The following is a 13,718-nucleotide window of genomic DNA, read 5'->3' as shown; positions in this document are numbered from 1 at the left end:
TTTTCAATGCGTTGTCTAGATGTTGGAAAATATTGTCTGTGTTTAACGAGATGAAGATTTGAGGGAAATTGATGGTATTTTTTTCGATTGACAATTTGCTTTGGTCAGGGGTTCCATGGACAATAGCAAAGGTGAAATTGGATCTCCTTATCTGCTGCTTCTAGTGATTCTGAATGGAGCAGAGCAGATATGTCCTCCCTATGGATGAGGGATTAGCATATAGATTACTAAGAAAGTAATGGTTGAGTCTAACTCAATGGATGGCAAATTCTGTTCTCTTTTTTTCTCAATAAATGTAAGTTCTGTCTTGACTTTGGAAAGAGTACCAGCCACCTCATCTGAAAAGGTATTTGTTCAGACGGCTCTAATGCAGTAAATGACATTTCCAATTCTGATATCTACCTTAATTGTGATTTAATTCAACCCAGATGCAAATGTAGTTGCATTATTTTAAATAAACCCTTTGGTGGCGTCCCATAAAATCCAGGGGTCATCGAATTAATTTTTATTGATCATTATGAATTCATTCAGTTCAATTTCAAATGTGTCACAGAAATGTAGGACTTTGTAGAAATGCGATGTTGAAATGTCATCTTGTGGCTCTTTTAGTAGATTCTAAGATTTTTAAGTTGGCAGTAGCAGTAAGCGTGGTGGTCAGACAAGCTCTTATGTCAAATGTATATTTTCTTGATTAAAGACAATCAATGTATAGATAATGTTTTATTCCTGTTGAGTAGAAAGTGGACTTACTGTAATAGTTTTCCATTAAAGAAGTTCCATTTTGATCCTCTGACTTCTCTCTCTGTGTGTCCTCCTCTCCTCCCACCAGCCGACAGTGAGGAGCACGGTGCCCTGGTCCAGGCCCTGGCTCTGATCAAAGAGACCATCTCTGCTGTGGACTCCCAGGTCCATGACTATGAGAGGGCCTCCAGGCTGAGAGACATAGGCGGCAGGCTGGAGCCTCGTTCCCATGGCCGGTGGAAGGACGGCAGGGTGTTCACGAGAGAGGATCTGGCTGAGGGCCTCAGAACCCTGCTCCACGAGGGGACGGTCAACTGTCGGGTGGCAAACGGTCGGCTCAAAGGTGGTGACCTCTCTAATCGGCCATTCTGGGATCTTGCAATGGGGGGGGGGGTGATATTTTCGGTGGAAAAGCTTGGTTTTTACTGCAGTTTTTTAGGAAAATTGGCAACGGTTTCTTCTGGTAATCAGTGATACTCATTCTGGACACCCAAGACCACATGTGACCTATCAGGCCCTGATATAGTCTATATCTAGAGCTCATAATTCCTTCTGGTCAGGTCACACAGTCAGAACTCCTGATCATAGTCATACTTATCTATTAGGAATGCTGTGAGGATCTGTGAGGACGGCGTATTTGTTGATTTGAGTGTCTGCTTCTATCCCATGTCTTCAGACATCCACGCTGTTCTGTTGTCAGATGTCCTGCTGCTGTTACAAAAGGAAAAGGACCAGAAACTCATATTTGCAAATGTGGTGAGGGAGTTTTCTCAATATAAGAGAATCTGTGTCCAGCTACTCCATTTTAATCCCAAAAATGTGCTAGTTTTAAAGTATGGCCTCCTTCAAGGAGAGAAGAGGCCAGAAAATGTTGATAACATCTGATCCTCTCCTCCTACTCTCCTCCTCGTCCTTCTCTCCTTTTTCAGGACAACAAGACGTCGGTGATCTCCCTCCAGATGCTGATTGTCAGGGAGATGGCCCATGAGGACAAGGCTATGTTCCTGATCAGTGCTTCGTCCAGCATGCCAGAGATGTACGAGATACACACCTCCTCCAGAGAAGAATGCAATGCCTGGATGAGCCTTATACGAGACGCTGTCAACAGGTAGGAATCGCTTAGGTAGGAATCGCTTAGGTAGGAATCGCTTAGGTAGGAATCACTTAGGTAGGAATCGCTTAGGTAGGAATCGCTTAGGTAGGAATCGCATAGGTAGGAATCGCATAGGTAGGAATCGCATAGGTAGGAATCGCACAGGTAGGAATCGCACAGGTAGGAATCGCACAGGTAGGAATCGCACAGGTAGGAATCGCACAGGTAGGAATCGCACAGGTAGGAATCGCACAGGTAGGAATCGCACAGGTAGGAATCGCACAGGTAGGAATGGCACAGGTAGGAATGGCACAGGTAGGAATGGCATAGGTAGGAATGGCATAGGTAGGAATGGCATAGGTAGGAATGGCATAGGTAGGAATGGCATAGGTAGGAATGGCATAGGTAGGAATCGCATAGGTAGGAATCACAAGTTATTTTACTTTCTACACTTTCAACTGATTTGGAATCAGCTTATGGGTCAGTTTTAGGGCTTATAGTAACCCCAATGTGTTTGACTCTGTGTCCCAGTTGTCCAGTAATGGAGGAGCAGCTGAGCAATGAGCAGGAGGAGGCCAGGCTCGCCAGGCTCAGAGACTTCCAAGGTACGAGACTCTACCAGCTCTACCAGAGAGCTTCAAAATGTCCTCAATAACAACTGTCCAAATGCCTTCAATTCCCATTGTCAGGCTTTAAGGAATGTTTCCAGAGCTTCTCGTGTTTTATTTAGATTTTTTTACCATAGAATCTGTGTGTTTTCAGAGCGTCTGTATGTGAAGGATTCCCAGATCATGCAGAGCCTGACAGAGAAGCTGCAGATGTTTGCTGACATGGTGGAGGCTGTAACAGGGATGGAGGATGGAGCTGCCCACTCCTGTCTGCTGCTCCGCGGTGATGCCTCAGAACTCCAGCAGGGGGAGACACTGCTCAAGGGAGCCATCACTGAGGGTAGGAATGAAGCACGAAATCCACTCCTAGACCATGCCCTAAGCCAGGGGTGCCCAAACCTTTTCACTCAGGACCTCCTTCCAGCATTGGGGAACATCTTGCCCCCCCCCCCCCAATGTCTATTTCTATGGGCATAAGCACTGTTCATTACTCAAACTGTTCACACCCCTGTTGTTGGTAGAGAGAGAATTTAGCAGGTTTTAAGATTTTCTGCAATTCCACACATTTTGTCATGGGGTAGAGAACATTTAGCAGTTTTTAAGCTAATTTCCTTGCATTTTGTCTAATGTGTATTCATGTGATATTTAAGTGATTGAAACATTATAACAAAATGGACGGGCTAAAAGCCGTTAGCTGACATGGGCTAGTTGATCTGGACATTTCTGACACGTTATAAATATCTTTCTAAGGTCTTCTCTTAGGGGGAGCGCCCCACAGTTTGGGAACCACTGACCTAAGCAATTGTGGAGATCTGAGAGGGTTTGATACATAGTTTGATAGGTTAAAGCAATATTGTAATATCTCCCCCATCCCCTCTGTTGACCCCTGACCTTGGTACTCCTGGCAGGTCTGATCTGATAATAGTTCACGTCACCATCGTCTTTAGTAAATCTGTTGACCCACCATGAGAATCCAATGTCAGCTTGTCTGTAGCTCAGTTGGTAGAGCATGGCGCTTGTAACGCCAGGGTAGTGGGTTCGATTCCCGGGACCACCCATACGTAGAATGTATGCACACATGACTGTAAGTCGCTTTGGATAAAAGCGTCTGCTAAATGGCATATATTTATTTATATTTAGATAATCCGATTTTAGGTTCTTCTTATTCTTCTTCTCTCAGTGGAGAATCTACAGAACCTTCTCCTGTCCGGTGTGACTGTGCGAGATCCCCACCCCCATCCAGAGGACAGCCTGGGACTAGGGAGGTTCAGTTTGAGGCCAGAAGTGGTACGGCTTTATCTAGGAGGGCTAGGCCTTGGGCGGCTGGGGAACCTGTCGGTGCATAGGAGAGCTGAGACCTTTGGAGGTTACGACTGCAACCCTCCCACCCCCATCAAGAGTAAGTATTTTATTTATTAAAAAAATAATTAACCCCTTTTTCTCCCCTATTTCGTGGTATCCAATTGGTAGTTAGTCTTGTCTCGTTGCTGCAACTCCCGTACGGACTTGGGAGAGGCAAAGGTCAAGAGCCGTGCGTCCTCCGAAACACAACCCAACCAAACCGCACTGCTTCTTGACACAATGCCCACTTAACCCTGAAGCCAGCCTCACCAATGTGTCGGAGGAAACACCATATACCCGGCGACCGTGTCAGTGTGCACTGCGGGAGGGACGAGGACATCCCTGCCGACGCTGGGCCGATTGTGTGCCGCCCCATGGGGGTCGCGGCGGGCTGCGACAGAGCCTGAACTCGAACCCAGAATCTCTAGTGGCACAGCTAGCACTGCGATGCAGTGTCTTGGGCCTTCCGAGTGGTGCAGTGGTCTATCAAGAGTAAGTCTGTCTGTCACTCAGTCGCTCGGTCGGTCTGTCGCTCGGTCGGTCTGCCGCTCATACAGATGGACTATTATGTCCATATCTGGTCCTATCGTTCCTCTACCACTGTCCATATCTGGTCCTATCGTTCCTCTACCACTGTCCATATCTGGTCCTATCGTTCCTCTACCACTGTCCATATCTGGTCCTATCGTTCCTCTACCACTGTCCATATCTGGTCCTATCGTTCCTCTACCACTGTCCATATCTGGTCCTATCGTTCCTCTACCACTGTCCATATCTGGTCCTATCGTTCCTCTACCACTGTCCATATCTGGTCCTATCGTTCCTCTACCACTGTCCATATCTGGTCCTATCGTTCCTCTACCACTGTCCATATCTGGTCCTATCGTTCCTCTACCACTGTCCATATCTGGTCCTATCGTTCCTCTACCACTGTCCATATCTGGTCCTATCGTTCCTCTACCACTGTCCATATCTGGTCCTATCGTTCCTCTACCACTGTCCATATCTGGTCCTATCGTTCCTCTACCACTGTCCATATCTGGTCCTATCGTTCCTCTACCACTGTCCATATCTGGTCCTATCGTTCCTCTACCACTGTCCATATCTGGTCCTATCGTTCCTCTACCACTGTCCATATCTGGTCCTATCGTTCCTCTACCACTGTCCATATCTGGTCCTATCGTTCCTCTACCACTGTCCATATCTGGTCCTATCGTTCCTCTACCACTGTCCATATCTGGTCCTATCGTTCCTCTACCACTGTCCATATCTGGTCCTATCGTTCCTCTACCACTGTTCATATCTGGTCCTATCGTTCCTCTACCACTGTTCATATCTGGTCCTATTGTTACTCATATCTCACAAATCCAGTGTTATCTTTTTAACACAGTTTAACATAATGTTTTCCAGATGTGGAGGGACGACCTCAACGTTCAAACTCTGACCCCCAGCTACAGGACCTTGACCAATCAGAGAGCCTGGAACTGTCGGTGAGTGATCGGCTATCCCAATCTCCTCGCAAGTGTGCTCTTGTTTTCTCCTCAGAGAGGAAGGGAGGTGTGGACTAGTTTTTAGTTTGTCTGATTCATGGTTTAGTGATTACAAGCTGATGAGGCACCAGAATCATACTTTAGTTCTCCATGCCCAAACCCATCCTTCCCTGAAGCCAAATTAGGTGTTACTAGATTACTCTCAACCTGAACATACAATATCTTGATGTGAATATCTGAAGTCAATTGGTTTTCTTGTCTCAACCTTATTTCTCGATCTCCCCAGTTCTTTTACGCCGTGCTGACGCTCTCACATAGGCTTTACGGTCTGCAGGTAAGACATACACCGACTGTACAAAACATTAAGAACACCTGATCATTCCATGACATAGACTGACCAGGTGAATCCAGGTGAAATCTATGATCCCTTATTGGATGTCACTTGTTAAATACACTTCAAATCAGTGTAGATGAAGGGGAGGAGACGGGTTAAAGAAGGATTGTTAAGCCTTGAGGAAATGTTGACATGGATTATGTATGTGTGCCATTCAGAGGGTGAATAGGCAAGACACAATATTAGTGTCTTTGAACAGGGTATGGTAGTAGCTGCCAGGCGCATCTGGTTTGCCTCTCCCTATGTCCCCTGCCTCTCCCTATGTCCCCTGCCTCTCCCTATGTCCCCTGCCTCTCCCTAGTCTGAAGTGTGTCCCCTGCCTCTCCCTATGTCCCCTGCCTCTCCCTATGTCCCCTGCCTCTCCCTATGTCCCCTGCCTCTCCCTATGTCCCCTGCCTCTCCCTATGTCCCCTGCCTCTCCCTAGTCTGAAGTGTCTCCCTAGTCTGAAGTGTGTCCCCCTGCCTCTCCCTAGTCTGAAGTGTGTCCCCCTGCCTCTCCCTAGTCTGAAGTGTGTCCCCCTGCCTCTCCCTAGTCTGAAGTGTGTGTCCCTACCTCTCCCTAGTCTGAAGTGTGTGTCCCTGCCTCTCCCTAGTCTGAAGTGTGTGTCCCTGCCTCTCCCTAGTCTGAAGTGTGTCTCCCTGCCTCTCCCTAGTCTGAAGTGTGTCTCCCTGCCTCTCCCTAGTCTGAAGTGTGTCTCCCTGCCTCTCCCTAGTCTGAAGTGTGTCTCCCTGCCTCTCCCTAGTCTGAAGTGTGTCTCCCTGCCTCTCCCTAGTCTGAAGTGTGTCTCCCTGCCTCTCCCTAGTCTGAAGTGTGTCCCCTGCCTCTCCCTAGTCTGAAGTGTCTCCCTGCCTCTCCCTAGTCTGAAGTGTGTCTCCCTGCCTCTCCCTAGTCTGAAGTGTGTCTCCCTGCCTCTCCCTAGTCTGAAGTGTGTCTCCCTGCCTCTCCCTAGTCTGAAGTGTGTCCCCTGCCTCTCCCTAGTCTGAAGTGTGTCCCCTGCCTCTCCCTAGTCTGAAGTGTGTCCCCCTGCCTCTCCCTAGTCTGAAGTGTGTCTCCCTGCCTCTCCCTAGTCTGAAGTGTGTCCCCTGCCTCTCCCTAGTCTGAAGTGTGTCCCCTGCCTCTCCCTAGTCTGAAGTGTGTCCCCTGCCTCTCCCTAGTCTGAAGTGTGTCCCCTGCCTCTCCCTAGTCTGAAGTGTGTCCCCTGCCTCTCCCTAGTCTGAAGTGTGTCCCCTGCCTCTCCCTAGTCTGAAGTGTGTCCCCTGCCTCTCCCTAGTCTGAAGTGTGTCCCTGCCTCTCCCTCGTCTGAAGTGTGTCCCTGCCTCTCCCTCGTCTGAAGTGTGTCCCTGCCTCTCCCTCGTCTGAAGTGTGTCCCTGCCTCTCCCTCGTCTGAAGTGTGTCTCCCTGCCTCTCCCTCGTCTGAAGTGTGTCCCCCTGCCTCTCCCTAGTCTGAAGTGTGTCCCCCTGCCTCTCCCTGCCTCTCCCTAGTCTGAAGTGTGTCCCCCTGCCTCTCCCTAGTCTGAAGTGTGTCCCCTGCCTCTCCCTAGTCTGAAGTGTGTCCCCTGCCTCTCCCTAGTCTGAAGTGTGTCCCCTGCCTCTCCCTAGTCTGAAGTGTGTCCCTGCCTCTCCCTCGTCTGAAGTGTGTCCCTGCCTCTCCCTCGTCTGAAGTGTGTCTCCCTGCCTCTCCCTCGTCTGAAGTGTGTCTCCCTGCCTCTCCCTCGTCTGAAGTGTGTCCCCCTGCCTCTCCCTAGTCTGAAGTGTGTGTCCCTGCCTCTCCCTAGTCTGAAGTGTGTGTCCCTGCCTCTCCCTAGTCTGAAGTGTGTCCCCTGCCTCTCCCTAGTCTGAAGTGTGTCTCCCTGCCTCTCCCTAGTCTGAAGTGTGTCCCCCTGCCTCTACCTGCCTCTCCCTAGTCTGAAGTGTGTCCCCCTGCCTCTCCCTAGTCTGAAGTGTGTCCCCCTGCCTCTCCCTAGTCTGAAGTGTGTCCCCTGCCTCTCCCTAGTCTGAAGTGTGTCCCCTGCCTCTCCCTAGTCTGAAGTGTGTCCCCTGCCTCTCCCTAGTCTGAAGTGTGTCCCTGCCTCTCCCTCGTCTGAAGTGTGTCCCTGCCTCTCCCTCGTCTGAAGTGTGTCCCTGCCTCTCCCTCGTCTGAAGTGTGTCTCCCTGCCTCTCCCTCGTCTGAAGTGTGTCTCCCTGCCTCTCCCTCGTCTGAAGTGTGTGTCCCTGCCTCTCCCTAGTCTGAAGTGTGTGTCCCTGCCTCTCCCTAGTCTGAAGTGTGTGTCCCTGCCTCTCCCTAGTCTGAAGTGTGTCCCCTGCCTCTCCCTAGTCTGAAGTGTGTCTCCCTGCCTCTCCCTAGTCTGAAGTGTGTCCCCCTGCCTCTACCTGCCTCTCCCTAGTCTGAAGTGTGTCCCCCTGCCTCTCCCTAGTCTGAAGTGTGTGTCCCTGCCTCTCCCTAGTCTGAAGTGTGTCCCTGCCTCTCCCTCGTCTGAAGTGTGTCTCCCTGCCTCTCCCTCGTCTGAATTGTGTCTCCCTGCCTCTCCCTAGTCTGAAGTGTCCCCCTGCCTCTCCCTAGTCTGAAGTGTGTCCCCCTGCCTCTCCCTAGTCTGAAGTGTGTCCCCCTGCCTCTCCCTAGTCTGAACTGTGTCCCCCTGCCTCTCCCTAGTCTGAAGTGTGTCCCCCTGCCTCTCCCTAGTCTGAAGTGTGTCCCCTGCCTCTCCCTAGTCTGAAGTGTGTCCCCTGCCTCTCCCTAGTCTGAAGTGTGTCCCCCTGCCTCTCCCTAGTCTGAAGTGTGTCCCCCTGCCTCTCCCTAGTCTGAAGTGTGTGTCCCTGCCTCTCCCTAGTCTGAAGTGTGTGTCCCTGCCTCTCCCTAGTCTGAAGTGTGTGTCCCTGCCTCTCCCTAGTCTGAAGTGTGTGTCCCTGCCTCTCCCTAGTCTGAAGTGTGTCCCCTGCCTCTCCCTAGTCTGAAGTGTGTCCCCCTGCCTCTCCCTAGTCTGAAGTGTGTCCCCCTGCCTCTCCCTAGTCTGAAGTGTGTCCCCCTGCCTCTCCCTAGTCTGAAGTGTGTCCCCTGCCTCTCCCTAGTCTGAAGTGTGTCCCTGCCTCTCCCTCGTCTGAAGTGTGTCCCTGCCTCTCCCTCGTCTGAAGTGTGTCTCCCTGCCTCTCCCTCGTCTGAAGTGTGTCTCCCTGCCTCTCCCTCGTCTGAAGTGTGTCCCCCTGCCTCTCCCTAGTCTGAAGTGTGTGTCCCTGCCTCTCCCTAGTCTGAAGTGTGTGTCCCTGCCTCTCCCTAGTCTGAAGTGTGTCCCCTGCCTCTCCCTAGTCTGAAGTGTGTCTCCCTGCCTCTCCCTAGTCTGAAGTGTGTCCCCCTGCCTCTACCTGCCTCTCCCTAGTCTGAAGTGTGTCCCCCTGCCTCTCCCTAGTCTGAAGTGTGTGTGCCTGCCTCTCCCTAGTCTGAAGTGTGTCCCCTGCCTCTCCCTAGTCTGAAGTGTGTCCCCTGCCTCTCCCTAGTCTGAAGTGTGTCCCCTGCCTCTCCCTAGTCTGAAGTGTGTCCCTGCCTCTCCCTCGTCTGAAGTGTGTCCCTGCCTCTCCCTCGTCTGAAGTGTGTCTCCCTGCCTCTCCCTCGTCTGAAGTGTGTCTCCCTGCCTCTCCCTCGTCTGAAGTGTGTCCCCCTGCCTCTCCCTAGTCTGAAGTGTGTGTCCCTGCCTCTCCCTAGTCTGAAGTGTGTGTCCCTGCCTCTCCCTAGTCTGAAGTGTGTCCCCTGCCTCTCCCTAGTCTGAAGTGTGTCTCCCTGCCTCTCCCTAGTCTGAAGTGTGTCCCCCTGCCTCTACCTGCCTCTCCCTAGTCTGAAGTGTGTCCCCCTGCCTCTCCCTAGTCTGAAGTGTGTGTCCCTGCCTCTCCCTAGTCTGAAGTGTGTCCCTGCCTCTCCCTCGTCTGAAGTGTGTCTCCCTGCCTCTCCCTCGTCTGAAGTGTGTCTCCCTGCCTCTCCCTAGTCTGAAGTGTCCCCCTGCCTCTCCCTAGTCTGAAGTGTGTCCCCCTGCCTCTCCCTAGTCTGAACTGTGTCCCCCTGCCTCTCCCTAGTCTGAACTGTGTCCCCCTGCCTCTCCCTAGTCTGAAGTGTGTCCCCCTGCCTCTCCCTAGTCTGAAGTGTGTCCCCTGCCTCTCCCTAGTCTGAAGTGTGTCCCCTGCCTCTCCCTAGTCTGAAGTGTGTCCCCTGCCTCTCCCTAGTCTGAAGTGTGTCCCCTGCCTCTCCCTAGTCTGAAGTGTGTGTCCCTGCCTCCCTAGTCTGAAGTGTGTGTGTCCCTGCCTCTCCCTAGTCTGAAGTGTGTCCCCTGCCTCTCCCTAGTCTGAAGTGTGTCCCCTGCCTCTCCCTAGTCTGAAGTGTGTCCCCCTGCCTCTCCCTAGTCTGAAGTGTGTCCCCTGCCTCTCCCTAGTCTGAAGTGTGTCCCTGCCTCTCCCTAGTCTGAAGTGTGTGTCCCTGCCTCTCCCTAGTCTGAAGTGTGTGTCCCTGCCTCTCCCTAGTCTGAAGTGTGTCCCCTGCCTCTCCCTAGTCTGAAGTGTGTCCCCCTGCCTCTCCCTAGTCTGAAGTGTGTCCCCCTGCCTCTCCCTAGTCTGAAGTGTGTCCCCCTGCCTCTCCCTAGTCTGAAGTGTGTCCCTGCCTCTCCCTAGTCTGAAGTGTGTCCCCTGCCTCTCCCTAGTCTGAAGTGTGTCCCCCTGCCTCTCCCTAGTCTGAAGTGTGTCCCCTGCCTCTCCCTAGTCTGAAGTGTGTCCCCTGCCTCTCCCTAGTCTGAAGTGTGTCCCTGCCTCTCCCTAGTCTGAAGTGTGTCCCCCTGCCTCTCCCTAGTCTGAAGTGTGTCCCCCTGCCTCTCCCTAGTCTGAAGTGTGTCCCCTGCCTCTCCCTAGTCTGAAGTGTGTCCCCTGCCTCTCCCTAGTCTGAAGTGTGTCCCTGCCTCTCCCTAGTCTGAAGTGTGTGTCCCTGCCTCTCCCTAGTCTGAAGTGTGTGTCCCTGCCTCTCCCTAGTCTGAAGTGTGTCCCTGCCTCTCCCTAGTCTGAAGTGTGTCCCCTGCCTCTCCCTAGTCTGAAGTGTGTCCCCCTGCCTCTCCCTAGTCTGAAGTGTCCCCCTGCCTCTCCCTAGTCTGAAGTGTGTCCCCCTCCTAGTCTGAAGTGTGTCCCTGCCTCTCCCTAGTCTGAAGTGTGTCCCCTGCCTCTCCCTAGTCTGAAGTGTGTCCCCTGCCTCTCCCTAGTCTGAAGTGTGTCCCCCTGCCTCTCCCTAGTCTGAAGTGTGTCCCCCTGCCTCTCCCTAGTCTGAAGTGTGTCCCTGCCTCTCCCTAGTCTGAAGTGTGTCCCTGCCTCTCCCTAGTCTGAAGTGTGTCCCTGCCTCTCCCTAGTCTGAAGTGTGTCCCTGCCTCTCCCTAGTCTGAAGTGTGTCCCTGCCTCTCCCTAGTCTGAAGTGTGTCTCCCTGCCTCTCCCTAGTCTGAAGTGTGTCCCCCTGCCTCTCCCTAGTCTGAAGTGTGTCCCTGCCTCTCCCTAGTCTGAAGTGTGTCCCTGCCTCTCCCTAGTCTGAAGTGTGTCCCTGCCTCTCCCTAGTCTGAAGTGTGTCCCTGCCTCTCCCTAGTCTGAAGTGTGTCCCCCTGCCTCTCCCTAGTCTGAAGTGTGTCCCCCTGCCTCTCCCTAGTCTGAAGTGTGTCCCCCTGCCTCTCCGTGCCTCTCCCTAGTCTGAAGTGTGTCCCTGCCTCTCCCTAGTCTGAAGTTTGTACCCTGTCCATCACTGGTGTTAAAGGCCAGATGCACCCATTTTGAATGTTACTTCATATTTGTGCTTCCCCTCGATTCCCAGGGTCATTTCATGTTTTCACGTGTATCTGGGCTATTCACGTTCAAGCAGGAAGGAAATACATCTAGTATGATGAGTTTTGCATCATATGCCCTCTGCCTCCTGGTGTTAAGTATGTCCACTGTCCCTCTCCGTAGGCCATCGTCTCCCAGCAGGACAGCCACATTGAGCTCCAGCGTGCCTCTCATTTGGTGCGTGAGCGTCCGGGTCGCAACCGAGGCAACATGCTCCTGGAGCAGGAGAAACAACGTAACCTGGAGAAACAGAGAGAAGAGGTGGCCAACTTCCACAAGCTGCAGACACAGCACCGTCAAAACCAGGTACAATACAGTTTATTGTGGTAGGGAAATTCAAATTCAACTCTGGACCTCGAAGTCAGATCCACTGTTTTTTTCCCATGGTTCCCCTTTAATCAGGGACTGATTTAGCCCTAGGACACCAGGTGGGTGATTCCCCTTTAATCAGGGACTGATTTAGCCCTAGGACACCAGGTGGGTGATTCCCCTTTAATCAGGGACTGATTTAGCCCTAGGACACCAGGTGGGTGCAATTCATTATCTGGTAGAACAGAAATCCAGCAGGCTCCGGACCTCGTAAGTTAAGAGTTGAATACCCCTGATGTAGTGGATCTATCTCATCTCTCTCTCTCTATCTCATCTCTCCATCTCATCTCTCTATCTCATCTCTCTCCATCTCATCTCTCTCTCTATCTCATCTCTCTCTCTATCTCATCTCTCCATCTCATCTCTTTCTCTCTCCATCTCATCTCTTTCTCTCTCCATCTCATCTCTTTCTCTCTCCATCTCATCTCTTTCTCTCTCCATCTCATCTCTTTCTCTCTCCATCTCTCCATCTCATCTCTCCATCTCATCTCTCTCATCTCTCCATCTCATCTCTCTCTCCATCTCATCTCTCTCATCTCTCCATCTCTCTCATCTCTCCATCTCATCTCTCTCTCCATCTCATCTCCATCTCTCCATCTCATCTCTCTCTCCATCTCATCTCTCTCTCCATCTCATCTCTCTCTCCATCTCTTTCTCTCTCTCTCTCTCTCTCTCTCTCTCTCTCTCTCTCTCTCTCTCTCTCTCTCTCTCCTCTCTCTCTCTCTCTTTCTCTCTCTCTTTCTCTTTCTCTTTCTCTTTCTCTTCTCTCTCTCTCTTTCTCTTCTCTTTCTCTCTCTCTCTCTCTCTCTCTCTCTCTCTCTCTCTCTCTCATCTCTCTCCATCTCTCATCTCTCTCCATCTCATCTCTCTCTCCATCTCATCTCTCTCTCCATCTCATCTCTCTCCATCTCTCTCCATCTCATCTCCATATCTCCATCTCATCTCTCTCTCTCTCCATCTCATCTCTCTCTCTCTCCATCTCATCTCTCTCTCTCTCCATCATCTCTCTCTCTCCATCTCATCTCTCTCTCCATCTCATCTCTCTCTCTCTCCATCTCATCTCTCTCTCTCTCCATCTCATCGATCTCTCTCTCTCCATCTCATCGATCTCTCTCTTTCTCTCTCCATCTCATCTCTCTCTCTCTCCATCTCATCTCTCTCTCTCTCCATCTCATCGATCTCTCTCTCTCCATCTCATCGATCTCTCTCTTTCTCTCTCCATCTCATCTCTCTCATCTCTCCATCTCTCTCATCTCTCCATCTCTCCATCTCATTACTCTCTCCATCTCATCACTCTCTCCATCTCATCTCCATCTCTCCATCTCATCTCTCTCTCCATCTCATCTCTCTCTCCATCTCATCTCTCTCCATCTCATCTCATCTCTCTCCATCTCATCTCCATCTCATCTCCATATCATCTCTCTCTCCATCTCATCTCTCTCTCTCCATCTCATCTCTCTCTCTCCATCTCATCTCTCTCTCTCCATCTCATCTCTCTCTCTCCATCTCATCTCTCTCTCTCCATCTCATCTCTCTCTCTCCATCTCATCTCTCTCTCCATCTCATCGATCTCTCTCTCCATCTCATCGATCTCTCTCTCCATCTCATCTCTCATCTCTCCATCTCTCTCCATCTCATCTCCATCTCATCTCCATATCTCCATCTCATCTCTCTCTCCATCTCATCTCTCTCTCCATCTCATCTCTCTCTCTCCATCTCATCTCTCTCTCTCCATCTCATCTCTCTCTCCATCTCATCGATCACTCTCTCCATATCATCTCTCTCCATCTCATCTCCATATCTCCATCTCTCCATCTCATCTCCATATCTCCATCTCTCCATCTCATCTCCATA

At 51.3% G+C, this 13,718-nt stretch overlaps 1 protein-coding gene across 4 annotated transcripts in view; it reads left to right on the top strand.

Moving 5' to 3' along the window:
* Window positions 1-13,718, top strand: part of LOC124009374 (rho guanine nucleotide exchange factor 18-like) — a 50,132-nt gene that overhangs the window by 21,701 nt on the left and 14,713 nt on the right. For all 4 annotated transcript variants that reach the window (XM_046321149.1, XM_046321150.1, XM_046321152.1 and 1 more), the window contains exons 8-16: window positions 830-1,084; window positions 1,418-1,497; window positions 1,671-1,849; window positions 2,366-2,439; window positions 2,597-2,782; window positions 3,623-3,841; window positions 5,194-5,273; window positions 5,560-5,607; window positions 11,619-11,801. In XM_046321149.1, coding sequence (XP_046177105.1) covers window positions 830-1,084; window positions 1,418-1,497; window positions 1,671-1,849; window positions 2,366-2,439; window positions 2,597-2,782; window positions 3,623-3,841; window positions 5,194-5,273; window positions 5,560-5,607; window positions 11,619-11,801 — 1,304 coding nt within the window. The remainder of the gene's footprint in view (window positions 1-829; window positions 1,085-1,417; window positions 1,498-1,670; window positions 1,850-2,365; window positions 2,440-2,596; window positions 2,783-3,622; window positions 3,842-5,193; window positions 5,274-5,559; window positions 5,608-11,618; window positions 11,802-13,718) is intronic.

The sequence above is a fragment of the Oncorhynchus gorbuscha genome, linkage group LG22, assembly GCF_021184085.1.
Source record: "Oncorhynchus gorbuscha isolate QuinsamMale2020 ecotype Even-year linkage group LG22, OgorEven_v1.0, whole genome shotgun sequence".
Taxonomy (NCBI): domain Eukaryota; kingdom Metazoa; phylum Chordata; class Actinopteri; order Salmoniformes; family Salmonidae; genus Oncorhynchus; species Oncorhynchus gorbuscha.
The sequence above is the reverse complement of the archived record's forward strand: the minus strand, read 5'-3'. Positions and strand labels throughout refer to the sequence as shown.